At 36.8% G+C, this 24,742-nt stretch overlaps 1 protein-coding gene across 10 annotated transcripts in view; it reads right to left on the bottom strand.

The window, feature by feature from the left end:
* The window catches only part of usp54a (ubiquitin specific peptidase 54a), a 276,084-nt gene that overhangs the window by 15,452 nt on the left and 235,890 nt on the right, over positions 1-24,742 (bottom strand). For 5 of the 10 annotated variants that reach the window (XM_039768304.1, XM_039768353.1, XM_039768361.1 and 2 more), the window contains 7 exons: positions 24,290-24,417; positions 22,990-23,151; positions 22,557-22,676; positions 14,057-14,216; positions 8,305-9,377; positions 2,404-2,540; positions 1,942-2,082 (listed from right to left, as the gene is read on the bottom strand). In XM_039768304.1, coding sequence (XP_039624238.1) covers positions 1,942-2,082; positions 2,404-2,540; positions 8,305-9,377; positions 14,057-14,216; positions 22,557-22,676; positions 22,990-23,151; positions 24,290-24,417 — 1,921 coding nt within the window. Of the gene's footprint in view, positions 1-1,941; positions 2,083-2,403; positions 2,541-8,304; positions 9,378-14,056; positions 14,217-22,556; positions 22,677-22,989; positions 23,152-24,289; positions 24,418-24,742 lie in introns of those variants that run through there. The other 5 variants (XM_039768332.1, XM_039768343.1, XM_039768371.1 and 2 more) reach the window with 5 other exon arrangements.

Here is a 24,742-nt window from a genome sequence, read left to right as displayed (position 1 = left end):
AACACAGTTTGGGATGGCCACCTCGAAGATTGTATTCTGGGATTGGCATGTCTAAGAAATGGAACTAGGGGGAAAATAGGAGAATCGAAAAAAGACTAAATCGAATGGACGGTGGGGAATATTCTTAGATATATAATTTTATGCCTTGTGTGTATTGTATATATTGGAAGTGGGGGATTGTAGAAAATGTATTAATTACATTTTTTTTGTTGGATCTTTTCCCAGTGTGGTTTGGTAAATATTGCTTTTATTATTATAAGTCATCTTTCTGCGCTGTGGGAAGGGGATGAAGGCAGTTTGGGGTTGACCTGCAATCATCAGTACAATTTGCACTGTAAACTTAGTGAAGTGTAGCGGATACAATCGTTACAGAGTGGTCAAATCTGATATTTGTAATTCAACAACAGCTAAGGAGTTAAATTAATCACAAACTTCAAATGTGTGGTAGATGACATAAAATACCATTGGCATTAGAGAGGCTATAGAACAAACCCTTGTTCATTCATTACTGTAGGCTGGCTGCTTAATAAGAGAACTGTACAATAACCCAAACAGATGTTTTATAATATCTGCAGGTCTACATATAAATGTGTGGTTTTTGACAGAATAAACTGCATTTTACTGTTATTTCGGTTTAGTGCACCATAGCCAATATGTTTTTTGTTTATTTGCTAGACATGATGGCTACATGCACAACCACCAGAAGACATACAGATTCTGGATTACAATTATATATAAAGGACTTGAGTAACAGCAGACTTACTAAACTATTAGAACTGGCATATTTTGTTCTGCTCAGATTTTTCATGTTTAACTGCCCTGTTTGAAAACTGGAGTGTTCACTTCATAAGCTTCTTGGATTTTTACAGCCACTGGAGGGCGCAAAATGATCATTGTAGTCACTGGAAAAAGAACAATCTCATATATAAAAATGAATTTCTTCACTCTTTGTTGTATACCCATAATTTTGTCAGTCTAGACCAGAATTTCAAAATTGACCTAATGTTGATTAATTAATCCTTCTGATAATTAATTTTTGATTCATTCTGTGGATTCAGCTGCCATTTTAGTGCATTTCTGCACTGCATACTAGAGCAAATGACACCACATTTATGTATACCTGTGCTGACTAATATGTCTGCTGTCATTAAACAACCATTAGTGTAATATAACTACCATACCTTTTACAATAAAAAAATAAACAAGTATAAATATGGGCATTTCAAATAATAAATGCCTTTAGCATATTTTTAGGAACAGTAAGAATAGTAAGAGAAGGCATAAATAACAAAACAACAAGTAACTGTATGTGTTTCAAATAAAAGCTATGAATCACTGCTAGAGAAATTGGCTGCTAGACATACTTGACACTGGCACCTCTGTTCAGCTCTATATATTAGCTACTCAACCATTCACCAAGCCCACTACTACTGCTACACGTTATACAAAATATATTCAGCATTACCAAGTCAAAACATGTGCTTACTTTCAGCAGCATGATGTGAATGAACTCTAATAATGCAGGACTGACCAGCAATGACAGAGAGGAACACAATCCACTTTTTTTCAATCAAAAGGAACACATTTTCATGCAGAAAAAAAGCAGACTAATGGCTTTAATCAGCACAATACACAAAATGGCTTAACAGAAATGCCCTTACACTCTCCTGCTCCCATATTTAGCAAAACAAGAATATTTCCTTAAGAATGTGTTTTGTTTTTTATTGTTTACCAAAGATTAATGTGACATAACCACTGGTTTAGATTCTGTAATACAGTTAATAATTCATTACATACAATAATTTTAAACAATGAAAATGTTGGCTATTAAACAGAAAGCCACAAAGGCACATGAAAGTGATCTTTTAAGAATTTAAACTCATGTTTGTTTTGCAGAGGTACAGGAGAAGTGTAAGGCTCTTGCATATCTGTTGCACTCACAAAGCTGCGAGAAGTAGCAATGGGTTCAGGATTTCCTCCAATGACAGTTCCACTGAGGCTGCGTGCAATGCGACGAAGATTTTCAGCACTATAAGTCTCATCTTCAAACTGTGGCTGCTCGCAAGATAGGTGAGACATCTTCTGAAAGACAGTCGGTTACATTTAAAGAGAAGACTGTTATATAACTAATCTGAACCAGAGGAGAAAGCTACAAATAAGTTTAAAACTTAATTTCTACCATAAACAATTAACCTTAATCCCAAAAAGTCAACCTTGGCCAACATTAATCAGCTCCTGTTAACCACTTCTAATAGAACTCCTCTTCTACATAACTGACTGCCATTCCCATGTTTATGAATGTGATATGAAACATATACACAAAAAACCCTGACTATGAAAAATAATGGAAAGGTTGTAGAATAAGAGGTTTGATGTAAGATGAAGAAAAGAAACATATTGTACCAAAGGAATTAAGGTAGTAGGGGTTCCAGATCCCACTGCTCTATATGCATTCCTCTCAATCTCAGCCGTGGGAGTCTTTGAACGACCTGGCAATGTCCCAGAGTGTGGAATTTGTGCAGCACAGATATTTGAGGAATCTGTAAAATATATTAAACACAAGTTATACATCTGTTTCAAAGTCACAAAAAGACTAAATGGAACACAGTCAGCAAATCATAAGATTTAAATGACTCTTCAAGAGTAAAGACCTGTTTATATCTTGCACGTCTGTGTAGGCGTGAAGTAAATTTCATCGACAGTCCTGTTGTACGGTCCTGTGCACACTGACTGAGCACATGATAGACAAAACATGGAGACATTTGAGGGAAAAAGGCCAGTGAGTATATGCGGGACGATTCTGCATCAGTGCAGTACTGTGCAAGCAATTCAACTATAAACAGAATTGAGTGTGTATCCTCTGTCTGAGACCACAAGTACAGCTGTCTGTGTCCGTTAACCTGAAGAGTATAAACATTCCTTTAACCTTAAAGCAGGTTACTATGACACTATGTTACTGTTATTCACTTTACTTAACCAAAGCAAAAACAGAAATAAATGCACATACTACAAAAAACTACAGAAACTGCAAATGGTTATTTTGCAAATAAAAGCAAACATGATTCTTAATCTTTCCCTACTAATTTGCTTTATTACTGTTAGCAATGTAAATGTAATTTTTGAAGGAAAAGTTTCAGAAATTGGCAGGAGTGGTCTATTTCCCATTGAAGACCGTCTCACTTAGCAGTTTAATACTCTTGAAATACTACAGTAAATGATTTATAAAAATATCATAAATGTATACAGTCATGTGAAAACATTAGGACACCCTTTGAAAGCATGTGGTTTTTTGTAACATTTTTAATAAATGGTTATTTCATCTCCGTTTCAACAATACAGAGAGATTAAAGTAATCCAACTAAACAAAGAAAACTGAAGAAAAGTCTTTTCAAGATCTTCTGTAAATGTCATTCTACAAAAATGCCTATTCTAACTGAGGAAAAAGATAGGACACCCTCACATGTATTCCCTCTTAAATTGGCTCAGATCTCACACAGGTATATCACACCAGGTGCACATAATTAGTAGATCGTTACTCTGCATGTTGAATGAGGCTTGCCCTATTTAAACCTCAGACATTTAGTTTGGTGTGCTCCTGACTGTTGAAGTGAGAGTGAGCACCATGGTGAGAACAAAAGAGCTGTCAGAGGACTTCAGAAAAAAGATTGTAGCAGCCTATGAGTCTGGGAAGGGATTTAAAAGATCTCAAAAGATTTTGAAATCAGCCATTCCACTGTCCGGAAGATAGTCTACAAGTGGAGGGCTTTCAAAACAACTGCCAACATGCCCAGGACTGGTCGCCCCAGCAAGTTCACCCCAAGAGCAGACCGCAAGATGCTAAAAGAGGTCTCCAAAACCCTAAAGTGTCATCTCGAGAACTACAGCAGGCTCTGGCTACTGTTGATGTAGAAGTACATGCCTCTACAATCAGAAAGAGACTGTACAAGTTTAACTTGCATGGGAGGTGTGCAAGGAGGAAACCTTTGCTTTCCAAGAGAAACATCGAGGCCAGACTGACATTTGCCAGAGATAAAGTTGACAAAGACCAGGACTTCTGGAATAATGTTCTTTGGACAGATGAGTCCAAAATTGAATTATTTGGACACAACAGCAGAGGACATGTTTGGCGTAAACCAAACACAGCATTCCAAGAAAAGAACCTCATACCAACTGTGAAGCATGGAGGTGGAAGTGTCATGGTTTGGGGCTGCTTTGCTGCAGCAGGACCTGGTCAGCTCACCATCATAGAATCCACGATGAATTCTACTGTGTATCAGAAGGTGCTTGAAGAACATGTGAGACCATCAGTTAGAAAATTAAAGCTGAAGCGGAACTGGACCATGCAACATGACAATGACCCAAAACATACTAGTAAATCAACCAAAGATTGGCTGAAAAAGAAGAAATGGAGAGTCCTGGAATGGCCAAGTCAAAGTCCAGATTTGAATCCCATTGAGATGCTGTGGGGTGACTTGAAAAGGGCTGTACGTGCAAGAAACCCCTCAAACATCTCACAGCTGAAAAAGTTCTGCATTGAGGAGTGGGGTAAAATTTCCTCAGACCGATGTCGAAGACTGGTAGATGGCTACAAGAACCGTCTCACTGCAGTTATTTCAGCCAAAGGAGGTAACACTCGCTATTAGGGGCAAGGGTGTCCTATCTTTTTCCTCAGTTAGAATAGGCATTTTTGTAGAATGACATTTACAGAAGATCTTGAAAAGACTTTTCTTCAGTTTTCTTTGTTTAGTTGGATTACTTTAATCTCTCTGTATTGTTGAAACGGAGATGAAATAACCATTTATTAAAAATGTTACAAAAAACCACATGCTTTCAAAGGGTGTCCTAATGTTTTCACATGACTGTAAATGAATAACAAATAACCCTTAAACTGTGAGAAAGCAATTTTAAGATGTAATAAAACAGTGCAAGGATGCATTTCAGAGACATTAAAATGAAAATAATTGCTTACACAAACATTTTAATGAAGACAGGGTCATTTTTTGTAATACAACATTAGTTACCTTACTCTTCAACAAAAACACTATTTCTCTTTTAGTTAAAAAGCTGAAACTTGGTAAGGTGGTACATCTAAGCCTGTATGCATCAGCTAAGAAGGTACATTTTCATATAACGATATTTAGAGGTAAAACTTCCCCTTACAACAGACAAACTGACCAAACAAAAAAAAGACAGCAAAATCTCAAAAATAATTTGACTGATTTGATTCAAATTTGGTAGCATTAAAGAAAAATCAGAATCAGTCAACTTATTTCCCAATTTGTTAGTAATAAAGCTATAGCAAGTTGGGTATTCTTGGGCAGTGTATCCTTTTATGACGCAGCTGTGACTGCAAAGAGAAAGAGTATGCAGTTCATGCAAATGAACACTGTGAGCAGAAAGGCACCACTGCACAAGCTGTGGCTGTAATCATATAGAGAAATGGGGCTGCTGGCAAGTGTAAAATGCCAGCTGAAAAAAAAAAAAAAAAGAGATGAGGTGGCAAACTGCCATGGAAAATGAAATGTGAAATTGACAAATAATTTTGACAAAGCTTAAAGAAGACATGGTTAGTAAGTGGCCTCCATGGGAACATGCAGTATTCTCTAACTTCTTCTTACTCCTTGCAGTATAGAAAAATACATACAAATTCAAGCCAGATTGGATTGTTGAGCACTCTTATATACATAAATGTCAAAGAACAGGGTTTGGAGGGGGTGCTTGGTGGTTAAGGTCTCCCCTTAAAGTTCAGACAATGATGTGCCGCTACATACCATTTGCAAAGAAGAAACAAGGAAACTGCTGGTACAGTGTATCAGCCCATTTCAGATCCTATGTACAATATAAACCAGAAGCGATGGCATATCTTACTCTGTTTAAATGCTTGCACAGCTCACTAAGAGCTCCCCCTTGGAAAGAACACAAAGGAGGTAGGCACTACAAATTCACAATACAGTGGTACCTCGGTATACGTCCTTAATCTGTTCCAGATCCTTTGACTTGTACCAAACAGGATGTATACCAAACTAATTTTTCCCATAAGAAAGGAAAAATGATTACCATGAAAAATAAATCCTTTTGTTATTGGCATATTATATATTGATGGGGTTGTATAAAATAATTTAATCAATGCTTAATACTAAAATACATAAATACAAAAGCAATCAGATGAAATAAATAAGAATTTAACCTCACTTTACTTTTTAATAACGTCTTTGTTTTTCACAATCGTAGATACCATTGTTCTCGGCATACGGTATGCAGCAGTCAAGACCCGGATACGCATGCCACCTTCATACTTTCAACAATCAATTCAAATTTATGCGAAAAAACACAAAATCACGTGAAAATTCACAGAGAGTTATAGCGCATACTGACGCTCGTGGGCAGTTATGGCTTTGTCTTGAGAGAGGTAAATAAGGGTAGCGTGCGGGTTGTTCACTGAATACTACCATCTGGTGTACTGACACTCGTGGGCAGTCGTGGCTTTGTCTCTAGAGGGGTAAACAAGGGTAGTACAAGGTGTTCTAGCATGCGAGTTGCATTCCAAACAAAGGTCGTATACCAAGCAAAATTTCAAACAGGATGTATACCAACTTGGACTTATTCCAAAGCTGACGTATACCAAGGTACCACTGCATATTTTCTTTTCACTTTCACTCTGTGTAGTGATTAAAAAACTGAGTTAATTCCATGGGACACAAATGTGCACCCTGTAAGCACCAATGCTGTATGTAATACATTCAAGGAAACCTTAATTCACTGTATATTGCTTCTGATAAAACAAAATTTTGTAAGGGAAGATTACAGATCAAAGCGTCACATTCAGATCTGTCTGATGCTACCACTTTTTCAGGATGTTACAGGATGGAATTATACTTAAACCTGAAATTCCTGCTTTGAAATCACAAGAATACAGTTTCCTCTAAAACTGTGTTTTGTAATGACCATCAACAAAAGCAAGAATTGATCTGCAGCAGGAATATTATACTTGTGTGTAATTGTATGTAGCATGTTCAAGAATAAGGTAGTAATATTAGCCTGCCTGGGATATTGTAGAAAAGTACTCCGTTACTTGCATAGTACTTCTGATACATTTGATTAACCCTCTGCTCTATAACCATTCATTATCTTAGTAAGTTTCCTGGGTGAAGCCTGGTTTAAAATAAAAAAAAACCTTGTATCATTACAACTGCTGTTATACATGAACAGACTTAATAAAGGAAGAGGTGAATAGGCTAACAGTGGTCATGTGGAAATGGAGGTGGCAAAGAATAATTTAGGAGGGAGGTTTTTGTGTAGCTGTAAAAATCAGCATGACTAAACTATACAATATGTTGGTTAATTAAAATCTTTTTTTTATAGATTAATGTTTTGGATGTTGTATGATTGATTGTATGAAAAAATAAGTAGTTTCCATAACTTGAAAACTTGCAGTACTGCACAAAACCTTTAAAAAATAATCTTATGTTTTAAGCGAAGAAGTTAACCATTGTCACACACGTGCGCATGGGAGGCAGCTAAAGGGGCTTGAGTAATGGCAATTCCTCTGACTCTTTTTCTCCCTTTCCTGCAGACCATCCACGGGAGATTCCACCTGGCCCTCTTGATGTCACTTCCGGGTCCGAGCCTATGGAAGAAAACCTTGCCGGATACGGCCCTTGTGATGTCACGTCCAGGCTCGAGCCTATGGCTGACGACCCCTTTGATTTCACTTTCTGTCTTTCCCTTTAAAAGCTTCCACCATTTCCCTATTCCCTCAGTTCTGTTTTGGACTCTGTTTTGTGCACATCAGTGCTGTTATAGATTTTGCAACTTTGTAGCCAGGATACAATACACGGGTGGCTGCCCCAAACCTTTTATGACTCTTATGTCTGTTTTTTGCGACACCATCTAGAAGTAAGCATTTCAGAGTTTATACTGAAACATGACACGGCACAGTCGAATGCAAGAAAAAGTAAAATAGTTCAAAATTACCAGTTCTTCCGCCAGCACACTTAAACATTATTTAACTTATGAAAAATGCATTCACTTTTAAAAATATTTTCTGTTTTAACAGGTATAGTTTTGGAGGCTAAGATTCAGCAGTGCTTGTAAATGCACAAATGATCAAACAAATCAGCAGCCAAGCACAACCAATCACAACTCCTGTTCCATAATACCCTGCAGCCTTAAATATCTATAGACTTACTACAGTTCAGGAAGAAACAGACACTGACTGAAGCCAATTATCCACTGTCTAATACAACTGCTAAATCTGTGCATCTATAGTCATTTAAAAGAATAACCAGGATGTCCTGCATTTACCTTGTTTAGTGCCAAGCTGCTGACAGTAATTCACAGAAGGCTTTAAAGTGCTGGGAGCCTGCAAACTTCTTTGATAGAGAAACTCCAATTCACTCAGCTCTTTGCAAGGAGATTCTGGTTTAAGCCTTTGGGCTGAATGCTGACTGCAGTCCGGCTGAGAGCCATAGTAGCGTGTAACATTCTCAGCCCATCGTTCCACTGGCATTGCAGAAAAGGTTGATGGTGAAGAAGGTGAGTCTTGCTTACTTAATACGCAGGGTTGCTGAATATACAGATGCTCCTTATTGCAAGGTTGTGTGTGAGAAGAAGAGGAGAAGGGGGTTTGGTCATTTGCTATTGAAGTTTCATTAGTCCTGGAAGACCAGTTCAAAGGAACAGCAGGTGGTGTCAGCTGTAAACTTGCACCAGGATGCTCCATAATTTGAGAACGTGAATATTGAGGAATTTGATCGTTCCTGCTGTTAAAGTTTTCCTGTACACCAAATTCAACAAAAGCTGAAGTCCTCATGTCATTTGTATGATGCAGTTTGTTAGAACTGGACGCTGAATAGGCTAAAGAGTTTTCCTTTAGAAACATAGATCCTTCACTAGTACAGGGTAAAGAAATGGGGCAAGGACGGGACTTAGTTTTCAGACCAGCACAATTTCCTTCATCATCTTCCAGATTGTTTAAAGGAAGCGTTGGCAAAGATATTGCATTGTGTTTATGTATCGGCTTGGCTTGTAGATCGTGTGGTGTCTGAATGATATTTGAGATATCTCCACTGTCCCATCGATTTAGAGGCTTACACTTGGGGCTGTTCCAGTCTACTATAATACTCTCTTCCCTTTGGTTAGATGGAGGCTGTAGCCGCTCACAGCTACCCTCTGGAGAGTCTTGGCTCTTAGGATGGACTCTAGGATGAGGAGTGAAGGACACCAGGTGGCTCTGTGTAGTCTGTGAAGATACTCTTGAAGGAGAGATAGCTCTGACATCGAGAGGAGTAGTAGGATTAAGAGAAATGTCCTCTCTTGGTTCTTGATCATCACCTTGCGCTGCTGTCAACAGTATTTGGAACGGGACAGGCTGCTCACTGAGGGGAGAGGAAGAGAATGGGTTTAGAGATTCCTCAATGGCAAACAGTGCTAACTGTAAATTTTATAAATTCAAAGAGATAGTTTGAGAGAAAGTGACTCGTTTACAGAAAAGCAAGCACTTGTATCATTCTGTGTCATTTCAAAACGACAAAGGACAAAGTAAAAAGGGAGATTTGTTCAGTCCACTGATACCTACTGTGCAGTATTAAATAGTGCCAATGTTTTTGCTCTTGTGTTTTGGCATTTCCATACAACATGTTGGTTATATTTGTTCACAATGCTGCTCCTTAGGTATTAAGCACCAGCTGAACAATATAAAATGTACTATAAATGTATACATTTATTTCATATCCGATTATATGAACAATTAACTTGAGTAAGGAATGCTTTTCACAGTCTCATTAATAATTAAATTGTTTTTTCCACTTTAAGTTTAGGACAAAATTAATCACATGTATTATTTTTACTTTACATTCTATCATGGTATCTGCAAATTTGATTGCCCAGTACAATCTATATTCTACTAAACTAGTAAAGTAACTGTTTTACATATAGTGCAAAGCATTAATAAATAAAATACTGACAGCAATTTAACAAAATTTACAATTTACAAACTACAGTATTCACATAAAAGGTCAAGCTTAGCCAAAAAAAAAAAAAAAACCAAAACACTTACTGTTTGCTCAAAGACTAAATTACTAAATCAAACCTTTGGACGATAAGACTTGGAAACAAAACAAATTAATCTTAAGTTGAAGGGAGAACATGAAACAGACGTACAACAGTACAGACCACTCCTAAAATAAACATGGACATTTTTTGTGAAAAACAAATCTGGAAACATTGTCTATATGGCTACAAATCTGATGGACTTCAATTAGTAACAGAGATATTTTGAATCCATAAACCAAAAAAAAACGCCAAAGTTACTTAGGAGCAGAAGTTAGAGAAATATCTTTATACATGATGGTAAGTTATCTTTTGATGGTAGGGGCTGTAATGCCTTCTATGGTCCAGGTACAGTACTCTAAATTGAGTCATTTCTCCGAGTTTCCTCATGACAGTCTAAAGACAGAATGGTTTTACAAGTGGCTATTTTTAGTTTGGAAGATATCTGGGTGGTGGCAAATGAGGGCAAGCTGACATACTTTTATTTTGGGATGGAAACCTGTAGCTAAGGATCACTTTCAAAGGACAGGCACTGGCCCTCCTTCAAAAGAAAAATGAAAGAAAAATATTTTAACTACAGTATACTGCATGCTTAATAGTAAACCATCCTACATAAGGAATAAAAAGATATAAAAAGGAACCCCGTAAACAATTCTCAGTGATTTCTGTAACCAGAAAAAAGAACATATTTTATTAATTTCACACATCTGCTTGACATGTTGACATCTGTTTTTGAACATGTTGAATCTAGAAAGTCTGACAGTTAATTTAATAGAAGCAAGCTTAAAATGAAGGATACAGAAATGTGTTTTGTTTTGAGCATACAAAAATAATAAGTAAACTCTTTTGGCAAGTACCAGTTTTACAGCACTATAATGAACTTGTATTAAATAAAAACAAAAACAATTGTTTTATTTAAATTTGTGCTGCCGAGACTCAGCAGAAAGCACCTTGAATTCAGGAGGCACTGCATTTGCTATGATGAAGACAGATGGATTTATGTTGCCTTTTATAAGTGTGATATGGAAATAGTGTATGCACTTTAACAATGGACTCTATACAATCTAGGCAATGAAACCACTATAAGGTAAGTACTGTTAAGGTACCTATTTAAAAAACTGCTTAAAACACATTACTTTAACATGGCTTTCTCATAGCTTCATTTTAGTTTAATCCTAATGATCTGTATATTCAAATAATTATCATCATCATCATTCATGGTGGCTCCGATTTCCATACTAACCCCTACTTTCTCTTCTGTTCTTTTTCCGTTTTTCTGTGATGGTAATCTGCGCCGCCGCCGCCACCACCACCTGATCAAAACACAGTGATGTCCCTACATTGATGGATTAAGGGCCAGAAGTCCACATGACCGTCATTATCATGATCTTCCATGTGAACCATGAAGACAATGAGGACTGATTGAGGTCATTTACGTTAGGTAGAATGCCTAAAGGGGGCTGGGTGGTCTCGTGTCCTCGGAACCCCTGCAAATTTTATTTTTTTTCTCCAGCTACCTGGAGTTTTGTTTTTTCTGTCCTACCTGGCCATCGGACCTTACTTTTAACCTATGTTAATTAGTGTTCCCTAATTTTATTTTCTTATTTATTTTGTCTTTTTTGTCTTTCTTCATCATGTAAACCACTTTGAGCGACATCATTTGTATGAAAATGTGCTAATAAATAAATGTTATTGATAATTCATTGAGAAAAATTTTTTTTGGATAAACCTTTCAACAGCTGCATTTGCTAACAGGAGGATGGAAAGTAAGCACATGTCTCTCAGTGTATTATTTTGTATGACCCTACACACTTATGCCATAACTCACTGCCTTGTTATATACGATTTACCTCACTGTGTCTTCTAGAAAATGGTCTTCTAGTCAGCATTGGCCTTGTTGCAAAACAGTTTATCTGAACTGCCTGGTTCACAAAAGATTATAATGGGAACTGGCTGTACAAGGATGACACTGTGTTCTATCAAGACTTAAGAAAAAAGTAAAGGCTTTTCTAGCAGGTATGCAAACAGCAGTGTAGGAAGACAAAGACCTCTAGGGGGTCATATACCCTGCTTGTGTGCTGCCCGCTCCTAAATGGTTTTAGGCTAAAACCCTGCTTGTGTGCTGCTTGCCCGTAAAGGGCATTAGGCAAAGGTACCATCCAAGCAAGATAAGACAAGGTCAGCCACAAGAAAGATGACATTTGCCTTTCAGCAGTACAGTTGTCTCATGTTTACAAGCAGCTGTGGTACTTCTTGTAAACCTGAGATGATGCTCTTACACTACTCAGTTTGAAGGTCCACAAAAATTTCAAAAGAGGATGTTTGCAAGATTCATTCTTCATCATTTTGACACTATTCCACTTTTTATGAATGTTCTTAACTTTTCTCACTAATCAAGAGAATGCTCATAAATGTCCTCACATCTGCAGCAGCCAAAAACATTTTTGTCTTTGTATTGTGTAAACTGGTCAGGAAATCAATCTGAATGTTGTTAATTCTTTCAAAATTCTCAGGGAAGGGAACAGAGCAGGCAGCAAATAATGTTTTGACTAGTTCAGGAAAAAGGCAGAAACACAACACTTGTCAGGATGGAGACAGCAGAAGGTTGTTTGTAATGCTTGGAAACAGCCAGTTTTGACTAACTATAGCATTTGGAAAGCACTTGCCTAGCTTCCATGCTTGTGCACTGCTAGTATTCTTTTGACTTAAAATTCCATCTCATCTAAAGTGCTAATTCCTCTGTGCCAAAGGAGGGGATGGGTTACATAGTTAAGTTTTTTTCACCCAGAAATGGACTTGCTTATAGTCGTGCTGATAAGCCGCTTGTCAAGCATACTTTAATTACGAACACATGGAAGGTAGCAATGTCCAAACACAAGTTCAGTAAAACTTTGCAGCAATTCATTTTAAATATTAAATGAAAGCAAGGCAACAGTAACTACCTGCAAGACTTTTTTGTTAAAAAAAAAAACAAAAAAAAAAAACAATAGTCGATGGACTGCTCCTAAAATCTGAGGGTGCATTCTATCAGAAGAGAAGCACACAAAGACAAGTGCTAGCCTATCACACCTCCTTTCTGAGTGCTAGGGACTGCTACTGCTGCAGTGTGAAGTAGTTTAGATTAATAAGAAACTAAAGTGTGTGTGTGTATTTATAAACCTTCATGTCTCTCTGTGAGTAAATAATAGTCTATTTATAATGCAGTACTCTAAATCAGAGTTTCCCAAACTTAGCTTGTTAAGACTGTTAATTGTTAAGATTTGTTTATAGTAAGCCACAGTAAAAATGACTGAAAAGAAACAAAAAATGTTGTAATCACAGCAAATATTTCACAGGCAGGTAACAGGTGAGGGGACTCAACGTAACATTTTTGTAATAGATTTTAGTATATACTATACTTGCTTTAAATTGAAAACTAAATTAATGAAGAATGAAAACTCTTACTTTGAGTGTGCTTCCTTAGTTGCTTTTAAATATTTTGTGTAAATATTTAAATTTATCTTAAAAATAAACTACTAATTCATTTGTAAATTCTACCTGTGTGCTCACCATTAAAAGCAGCTAAATTAATATAAAAAAATACTTTTAAAGAAACTAGACAGCTTAAATATTTAACTGAAGAAGAAAAATGGCCTCTACAAAACTTACAAAATTTAAGCAAATGGGAGAGCATCCATGCAGAAGCATTAACTATAGAATTAAGGAAAAAAAATAATGTCATCAAATAAAATGTGAGCCCAATTACTGGCAGCAAATCACCCTTAGATAAAACTAGAATCTAGAATCCACAGAAGTACTCCTCAGCTCTAAATTTCTCAGAATTGCCAGTTATATGAAAAGCAAGGGTTTTCTCTCTTGTGTTACTTCAATCAGTAACTAAGTATTTATTTTGGACAGCACAGTTTTGTTCTCAAGACACAATTCAAATAAACAGAAAAAAATACTTAAGTTTGACTTGTGAGATGTGAACTGCTGTTGAGTTGCATATTCTACACATTAGTGGTACCTTTGAGGCTGGGACACAGTGCCCCCGAGGGGATGTTCCTGTTGCTCTATGCGCTGTTGTAGACTTCGAGCTCTCCTCATGCACTTTTGTAGCTTCTTATCAACCATGGCTCTGCTAGGAATGTTAGCACTGCCTTCATGCATGGTAAGTCTTAGTTTAGCTAAATGCAAAGGAAACAAAAGCAGAAAATAGAAACAAAAAGCCAAGAGGGCTGAATCATGGGAGCATGCAAACAACTATTTAAAAACAAACAGATATGAAGAAACATGTATGCTGCACTTAAAATAAAAAAAAAAAGAAAACATAAAACAAGCAGTCCAAATACAGCATGACTTGCTACACAATGTTAAATGAGTGAAGTGCTAGCCCATTGTGCCAGGGACTATACTGCAGAGTCAGTTTAATGCTTAAGGTTTACCTTTCAGAACAGAAGTCTGCTAATTCTACAGTATCTGATGGAACTCATTGTATATGCAGCAAGATGAAAACCAAAAAGCACATTGCAATAATGTCAAAGAAAACAAGCTGCAAAGCTACTAGAGAAAGGTTTTAGGCTGCTTACCACCCAGCATGATAAAGTTGGTTTAAGGAAAAAACAGCCCACACAGATATCACAGTTTATCTTCTCAAGAGATACTCTATTAAAAGCAAAGTACACGATCCAAATTCCTCACACTGTAAACCTTGGTAGTTTGCAAAATAACTGACTTTTCCCAAATAGAGAGTTCATGATCCATAACAAGACATAAAGGGATGAGGAGACCACAAAGAACACTTTATAAATGTACTGAAGGAATAAAAAAAAGTATTACAATTTAAGCACATTACTTTATCCCCATTTCAAGACTTTTAACAAATGAGTTATATAAGCGAACTATTTCAAGGGCATATAGGTGTCAAAATGCAAAGGCTTTAATAATAGTAACTTTTTTTTTTACTATTATGAAATTGTACAAGTGGAAAAATGAAGAGTAATGACTTGCTTCTCCTGGATAGATGACATGATAGTAGATTGTTTATTATAAGCAAAACTACTGAATAAACAAAAAGAAGCCAGTCCAGGTCAGATAATATCACTGTTAAACATCTAAATATTAAATAAAATCTGAAAATGTGTAATTTGGTTGCACATCTGTGAAATGTATTTCCAATTTAGAATTATAAATTGACAAATATAAGCATTTACATTTATTTGTTACTGCTGTCTAAAATGTGACATCCCATATGACTGCATTTAAGGAATTTTAGGTGATCTCATTCTTGTATCATTAGCTTCAAACAAATTACCCGGAGACACACAGCATTTAAAACATATAAAAAAAGATAAGGACAACAAAGTATAAAATCGTTCACATAGACATTTCTATTGGCATCACAGATCATTATGCACATCCAGGTTTACACAAAATTTCTCAACTTCTATATTGTCTGCAATACGGTTTTCTCAGCCCCTCTCGATGACATTTAAAAATACTTACTGTACATTATTCTTGAGTTTATTAAATCTTGTTTAGGAATGTAAATTATAGGAAGGTGGGTTATTTTTTTTTTTATTCCTTATCTTGTCTTAACTCAAAACAACGCTTTAGTTTCCACAGCTGGCTCAAGAGGCTTAAGGTCACATTCAATTTTTTTTTTTGGTTGAGTGAAGCCTCCAGGACTCGAGTCTTTGGCTTTTATAAGGTGGTTTGGTTTAATAGATGGTTTCTATAACTCCCAAAATGAAACTTTCAATTAAAAAATTATCACTATTGAGTTTTACGGGTTAAAAATAATTACAAAATATAATATACATATATGAATGAAGATGACAGTTTTAAGCTGGTGACATTCCATGCCCTAGTTTTTGTATCACTATCTAATTTTAAAAGTCTAAAATGTTTGTGCAGCTCAGCAGGGTTTGAGGCACTTGCTGTTAAAAGTCTTGATTATAATTTGGTTTATGGTGTCTACTACTCATTCAGCCTGGCACTTAGTGCCATAAAATAAAAGCTCATTACAGACATCAAGATAGACAGATAAAACACGATACAATATTGATAAAGTAAAATGTTTCTTTAAACTCCCTGACTTCCATGTACATAGTTCACTAGATCAGGCAAGGTTCACTTCAACAGCTTAATTGTTATTACTACTTGTTGTCTGTAGAGGAGGGTTGATGGTGTAATACAGAGACTCTAAGCATATTCTGTTCTTCCTGTAAAACACCCTAGCTGCATTTCTGATTCTGCCTGACCCCACTGCCCTACTATTCAGGTTACAGTGGCAGCTGGTTAAAATATACTGGTGTATACTGTTACCAGATACCTTGAATTGTAATAATTTTCACTGCAAAGGTACCCCGATTAGACATTTTTCCAAGAATGGAGCTGTCACATATGAGCCTACACTCCATGTGGACTCTGCTTGACAGTAGCAATAAACCAATAACTAAAGCATGCTGAGTAATGCACTATTATTTTTAACTACCAGACCAGGTCATTTATGTTATTTCATTGTGAAATGTATTCTGAGGATGTGATCACATGTATCTTGCTTCAATGGGGCAAGTGCAAATAAGGCTTTGTTGTCTTTGTGACACAGAAATAATACAACTAACCTAAGATTAAAAAAAGGCTGCTAATGAATCAAATATGAAATTGTTAAAGTTTCAGTTAGTTTAAAGTTAGTTGGTCAACTAATGATAAAAAGAATGTTCATTAAAGTTGTTGAGGTGAACAGAAAATTAAAATGTACATATTTTTATTTTTGATACAACTAAAGCCAATAGTAAAATTAATAATGTTTTTTGACCTGAATATAACAAGTACAGAGAAAAATTACTATTAGAATTAATATAACATAGAGACTCAATTTTAAACATGAATGCCACCCAGGCAGCTGAAGTCAGACAAAATTCTCAGGGCTGAAGTCTGTTTAACTACGAGTGAGGTGTCTGGAATTGTATAGGAAAATAATATTGCTGTTTGAAATGCATACATTTCATGTGTATTCCATGTCTACAACAATCCGTGAAAATGTAGGATGACATGTGGAACACATAACTAAAACAAATCTTTTTTTCATGTTATAGTGATAACGACAAAATGTTGATTTGAAGTATGTAATATGTGAAGACAGAAGCCCAAATATCATTGTTTGAAATACATACATTTCATGTGTTTCTGTGTCTACAACAATCTGTGTAAAAGCAGGGTGACATTTCTTGTTGAACACATTAAATAAAACACATTTTATTAAAATGCGATAGAAATAACGACAAAATGTTGACGTGAAGTATGTAATGTGTGAAGACTTAAGTCCAAATATGAAATAAACACTTTCACAAAAGGTATAACAAAACAAGTGTGCTTTTATTCAATAAAATGAAGAAATTGTTCAATTTACATGTTTCTGTCAATTATGTGAAAACTAACACCCAATTTATCAATTGATACAAAGTAAAGACGTTTGCCTGCATGTGTGTGTTTATGTCTTGCACAGTGAAAACACGACTTTCTAACTGATATTAGCTTCACTGGTGCAGGAGTAAGAACTACTGCTCTGTAATTGAGAAAATGTCAGTTCGATCCCAGGTCCTCCCCACATTTAGAGATTTGAGTACTGGGCTACTTTTATATTTACTATTATATAATACAAACGTACATTTGATTTAAGTCCCTAACAAATAAACAAACAAAAAAGAAATTGCACATACAATTAAAGCACATCTAAATACCATGTCTTTATTTGAAAACTAACAGTGTCAGATTGGGGAGAATTGTGAACGCGACTGTGAAAATAAAACTGAATAAAAAAAACAGTACCTTTAACAAGTTCCCAAACTTTACACAGGCTGTTAAGACTAACTTACATGGGTTTTTATTTTTTTTTTTATTTGATTTTTATTCAGTTTTATTGCTGAATTAAAGCACACTTGTTTAGTTGGTTGGTTAGACACTCAAATCAAATGTATGTTTTTATTATAGTAACAATAAAAGCAACCAGCACTTGAGGAGGCAAATTCAGGGAGGACCCAGAGTTGAACCAAAAACATCTAGATTATGAAGCAGCAGTTTTTACCCCTGCACCAGCAAAGCAGATATCTATAAGACCACCGTGCTTCCACAGTGAAAGATGCAAACACACACACACATGCAAATGTCTTTACTTCGTATTGAATGATATTTGGGTTTCACTTTTCACATACTGACAGCAACTTGTAAACTAAACAATTTCTTTCTCTTCAGTTTTAGTCTTGAACTAGCAAAATACCCATGCTTCGCAGCGGAGAAATAGTGTGTTAAAGAAGTTATGAAAAAGAAAAGGAAATATTTTAAAAATAACGTAACATGATTGTTAATGTCATTGTTGTTTAACAGGCATTCCCGATATTAAGTTGTGGGTTTGCCTGCGAATATTTAGCGGCAGCGTGTCTATGAACTTAATTTAAACTTAAGCTTTACACCTTGCTTTCCTATTGATATGTCTACAAAGGCTTGTTCAGATTCAGAGGGTTGTTCCTTTCTTACTGCATCAATAAACAGCTCGTCTTCCTCTTTATCCGAGACATCACACACTGCATGAAAGGGTTTACCTTTCCCAGTCCTGCAAACTTTAGCGAAGTGGTTCAATTTACCACATTTTTTACACTGTCTTCCTTTAGCTGGACATTGACTTTTTCCACTGTGTACTTTGTTTCCGCAGTAGCTGCACATATGAATATGCTTGTATGCGTCACACGCTTTATATTCTTTTGCTGCCTTCTCAATTGTGTAACGCGTTTTTTGTTCAGCGCTCTTTGGAGCTCTTGCTTTTTGTCTGCGTACTGCGTTCATAGTCAGTTCAAGTGAGCCGCACGGAGTACATGCATCGAAGGTTCTGAGCTGTGCTATCTCGTGCGATCTTCACGGCTATATTTAATGTTAGCTCAGACCCGGCACATAAAAGTTTTTCTTGCACTTTTGCCGAGTTTGTGCCAAACACTATTCTATCCCTGACCATCTCATCTTCGTTTGCATAAGCACAGTCCTTCACCAGCAATTTTAACTCAGTTTCAAAGTGATCAAAAGTTTTGTTTATATCTTGCGTCTTCTCACTAAACTTGTATCTCGTGAATATCGTATTCGTCTTAGGCATGACAAACGCCTCGTAGCGGAAGTGTCTCTATTGGATTGCTGCTGACGGACTGCCTTATATGGGCAGGCACTCAATTACGTGCGAGGCGTGGGTAAGGGGGACGCAATATAGGCAGGCAGCCAACTACGTGGGAGGCGTGGTAATGGGGGACGCAACTCCACCTCACACGGCGACCGAGCTGCAGGCTATGGCCGTATATACACTCACCTAAAGGATTATTAGGGACACCTGTTCAATTTCTCATTAATGCAATTATCTAATCAACCAATCACATGGCAGTTGCTTCAATGCATTTAGGGGTGTGGTCCTGGTCAAGACAATCTCATGAACTCCAAACTGAATGTCAGAATGGGAAAGAAAGGTGATTTAAGCAATTTTGAGCGTGGCATGGTTATTGGTGCCAGACGGGCCGGTCTGAGTATTTCACAATCTGCTCAGTTACTGGGATTTTCACGCACAACCATTTCTAGGGTTTACAAAGAATGGTGTGAAAAGGGAAAATCCAGTATGTGGCATCCAGTATGTTGGCAGAAGTCAGAGGAGAATGGGCTGATTCAAGCTGATAAATGACTGAAATAACTTGTTTATGACCCCACAACACGGGGCGGATGGGCTACCAGCAGAAGACTCATCTACCACTCATCTCCACTACAAATAGGAAAAAGAGGCTACAATTTGCACATGCTCACCAAAATTGGACAGTTGAAGACTGGAAAAATGTTGCCTGGTCTGATGAGTCTCGATTTCTGTTGAGACATTCAAATGGTAGAGTCAGAATTTGGCGTAAACAGAATGAGAACATGGATCCATCATGCCTTGTTACCACTGTGCAGGCTGGTGGTGGTGGTGTAATGGTGTGGGGGATGTTTTCTTGGCATACTTTAGGCCCCTTAGTGCCAATTGGGCATCGTTTAAATGCCACGGGCTACCTGAGCATTGTTTCTGACCGTGTCCATCTCTTCATGACCACCATGTACCCATCCTCTGATGGCTACTTCCAGCAGGATAATGCACCATGTCACAAAGCTTGAATTATTTCAAATTGGTTTCTTGAACATGACAATGAGTTCACTGTACTAAAATGGCCCCCACAGTCACCAGATCTCAACCCAATAGAGCATCTTTGGGATGTGGTGGAACGGGAGCTTCGTGCCCTGGATATGCATCCCACAAATCTCCATCAACTGCAAGATGCTATCCTATCAATATGGGCCAACATTTCTAAAGAATGCTTTCAGCACCTTGTTGAATCAATGCCACGTGGAATTAAGGCAGTTCTGAAGGCGAAAGGGGGTCAAACACCGTATTAGTATGGTGTTCCTAATAATCCTTTAGGTGAGTGTATGTACGTAAGTAGGATTCAGTTATGACCGTTACGCGTAGAATTTCGAAATGAAACCTGCTTAACTTTTGTAAGTAAGCCGTAAGGAATGAGCCTGCCAAATTTCAGTCTTCTACCTACACGTGAAGTTGGAGAATTAGTGATGAGTCAGTCAGTCAGTCAGTCAGTCAGTGAGGGCTTTGCCTTTTATTAGTATAGATACAAGCACTTGTTTTGCTATGCCTTTTGTGAAAGTTTTTATTAGAGGTTTGGACTTCAGACTTCACAAATTACACACGTTGCTTCAACAGTATGTCATTACTACTAACATATAAAAAAACTGTTTTAGTTATGTGTTCAACATTCCTTGCCTCGCAAGAATTATGGTCCTATATTTTCACAGAACTCTGGAACACACACGACATGTATGTATTTTAAATAACAATATATTTTCCTATATATTACTTTCCTGACATCAGCTGCCTTGGTGGAGGATGAGATAACAGGCCGCCTACCTGTGGCAGCTTTGACACATTTGCAAAACAAAGGTGATAAGGTGGTACGAGTAAAATGAAGGTGGCCCGGCATTACAAATATTTTCGCAGGTTTCTGGGATTCTAGTGTTAACTCCACTTGAGGGTCGTTATCTTGACAGCATTAGGCACAAGGTGAGAACCAACCCTGAATGGGGTGTCAATCCATCAAAGAGCCCTCTCACATGTTTAAATGGCCAATTTAGAAGTATCATTTAAGACAAGACCTGGCAGGGATACCCAAAGCGAGTAGTGAATAATGTAAGTAAACTTCATAAAGGATTCGAGCCCTGGTGCCCTTAAGACACCTCTAAAAGCTGCCACTTGCATTAGATAAAAGTTATCCATTTGGCCACCATTCCTTTCTCCTTTTATTTAACATCATTCCTTTCATTTCATTATACATGTAACATTATACACAATAGCTGTACTTTACAAATGCTGTAAGTAGTGGTAACTGACATGTATCTGCAAGTAATTGTCTTTGCATAACCAATAAATTCAGGCTATGTTACCTGAAAGATCAATCAAATGACAATACGGATTAGCTCTAAAACACAAAAATATACATAATTACAAAAAAATATACATAAATTCACAAAAACTTGTTTAGGGCAATTGCTCTGAACATTTTTAATGCAATCCTGTAGATTAAAAAGGTGTTTGTTTTAAATGCTAAAAATAAACATGCACACACTAACTTATTGCCTTTTCAAAATTTAAATACGTTAAAAATGAGGACACGGATACTCAATAAATTCACTTTCATTTTCTAAAAGTCTTACTTCTATTGAAAGTTGCAGGGAACGAAAGCCTACCCTAGTATTATTGTCTAAAATGCAAAACCAGGCCACACAAGTATGTGCATCACATAGGATACTCATACATATCCACACAATATCTGGCTAGTTCAAAGCTGCCAATCAACCTAACAGCATGTTTTTAGGATGTGGGAGAAAAACTAAAGCACACGGAAATAAAGCCCACATAGACGCAAGCAAATTCAGTTAAACATAAGAAAATTTCTATCTTGATTTTGTTTTGCTTTGCTTTCTAAATGAGCTCTGTAAATTTGACAAAGTCTTAGTATCTAACAAGTAAAAGAGCAGTATAGAAGAATGTCACTTCATTTCCTGGACTAAGGTGACTAATGCAAAGGCTACGAGGAGGTTAACTTAAATATAATTGTTTTTCTTTAATATTAAGTGAATCGCTGCTCAAATACCCTTTGTAGTTAACATGAGAGCACTAATATCTCATGTACTCCCGTAATGTGTGAAATATTTTAAAAGTTAGTTTCACAGATTTAAGAAGGCTGTTAAATATCAGCAATGTTTCTTGAAACTTGATACAAAGCACATTGAGAAATCTCTACAACCCCAACCTATCAGTCTTAGACCCCAAAGAAATTCCAAGCATAATTATTTTGCCATTTTATGTTAATGCTAAATCTCAGCTGTGACTATTTAAGAAACTTGATCAAAGAATCAGCAAAAGCAGCAGGCAAAAGAGGGTTAGAGTTACTTACACAGAGCTTCATTACAGATAGAAAGAGCTGCAGCCAGGTCGTTGTCTTGTTCTAACCGCAGGGACTGCTCTAACAGTGTGTCTGTCTCCTGCAGACACCTCTCAAAGCTGTCAGTCTTTCCTGCAGATAACACCAAGTGAGCTCTTACAAAGAAAGCAAAGCAAGCTTGCCAGGTCACAGAATCAGCAAACATGGATGTTCAAGAGCAGGACCTAACAAAGCCCCACAACACCAGCAGAGAAACAGAGTTTTGTAGTACAAAGAAAACCAGAATACCTACAGGGAAGGTGGCCCAATGGCTTTAAAATGTTCTACTAAACAAGTCAGTTGTACAAAAAATGAAATTTAATGGTTAAATCAATATAAATTCCTTTTTTAACCTGCCAAGGACAATTCATAAAATGAACTTTTAAAACTACCATAGGTGGGTTACCCTGATTCTGCAGTTCATCAAGGTCCATGTATTTAATGGGCCTTGGATTGAAGCCCATAGCAGCCTCCTTCTCTTTTTCTTTCTTCCTCTGAAGCTCCTGTTCCCTAGCTCGACGAGCCACCTCCTCCTGAAGTTCATCTAGTTCACTGCGATTTTCTACTCCTTTTGGAAAAAAAAAGGAAAAATAAGTATAGAGTAACTTAATATAACATGACAATGCACCTTCTACATGCAGGTTTGGAAATGTATTAGTGTCTCAAACCCTAGAATGCAGTCTTTCAATATATGACTTTACCAAGTGTTTGATTTTGCCATTTTGAAATAGAAAGATCCCCTAAAACAAAGGAATAAATAGGCTATAAACAGATTCTTAAAAGTACAAAAAGAATTTTGGGATAGATGATATTGAAGCTGTCACCTGGACATTTATCAGTATTAAAATGCACTCTCCATTACAGAAACCTTGACAAACCTTTGGCGGCGGCAACACATAAACAAGCTGTAAATCATGGCTCAGTAAAGGAATTATGAAGATAGAACTGGACCCATTATAAGGCTGCTCAACAGCAAAACCATGCTAACTGAAGGAAAAGGTGACCCAAAAATATATGTCTTGGGTGGTACAAGCACACCATTAGGATGAATTTTTAGTTTGTAAAGTATTCAGCACGTTTATGGTTAAGAGAAACATTGTGCCTTCTACTAATTGTACTACTGACACCTGATCGATAATGTTAGAAAAACTTTTCTCACTAGTGGATAGAGCATAGACGGGTATGTGCTGCATACCTTACCTTTTAATTTCGTAAGCAAGTTCTAAAGATAAACTATATCACAGTGATCTTTTGGGAATATATTAGGAACAGAAGAATTTTACAACTTTAGGAAGCACTTCTCAGTACTAGGCAGCAATATAATGCTCCAAGATTTAATATGCCAGTAGTTAAGAATAAACATCCCTGGAGTCAAAGAAAATCGTAATGCTGCTTTTATTCTTAAGCAATTAAAGGAAGTAAATACCTGGAATACAGACATCCTAATATAAATGTTGACGTTTTTACTTTCTAGCTATACTACTATTAATAAAACACTTTGTATAGCATTTTACATTTAATTGTGCTGCATTTTTTTAAAAATTGACTTGTTTTCTCATCTTAGAACACACTGCTACACAGAATTAAAAATGTTCAAAAAAACCTTAACCAGATACCCAGCATAAACTACCCTTGGGTTATATGTAATGGATCTCAAGGATGTAATCGGTTATAAGCTGTTTTAATAAACAAAAAAGACTACTTACCTAGATTTGCCTGGCTCCCTGGAAACAATGTTGGGCTGCGTTCTTGCAGTAAAGCACTACTACTCTTAGACTTGGGAACTGTACGCCAAGAGGGACCAGAACCTGCGGTCTTCTTCACACTAGTTTCCCTGGATCAAAACAAGGACAAAAGATATTTAAAATGTTATATTTATGTGCTAAATCTGCTGGGTTTTTGGGAGTAGTGTGGCCAGAATTAGAACAATAATATATGTCTGCTTCCTCCAAAGTCTGGAAGTTGCTGACTCAGGAGAAGAGCTTTAAACCCTACCTGGTTTTACTTATTGAACAGCCTTTAAAAAGGTCAAAACAACTGAGAGCTCAGCTGTCTCAGACCTTGAATGGGAACAAGACAGATTTAAAATCGTCTACAACTCTGTGCTAGTTACTACTGGTAGTAGGCTTAGGCACATATCTACAACCAGCCCTTCAAAA

This window comes from Polypterus senegalus, chromosome 1 (assembly GCF_016835505.1).
Source record: "Polypterus senegalus isolate Bchr_013 chromosome 1, ASM1683550v1, whole genome shotgun sequence".
In the NCBI taxonomy this organism is placed as follows: domain Eukaryota; kingdom Metazoa; phylum Chordata; class Cladistia; order Polypteriformes; family Polypteridae; genus Polypterus; species Polypterus senegalus.
This window is presented reverse-complemented; position numbering and strand designations above follow the sequence as displayed.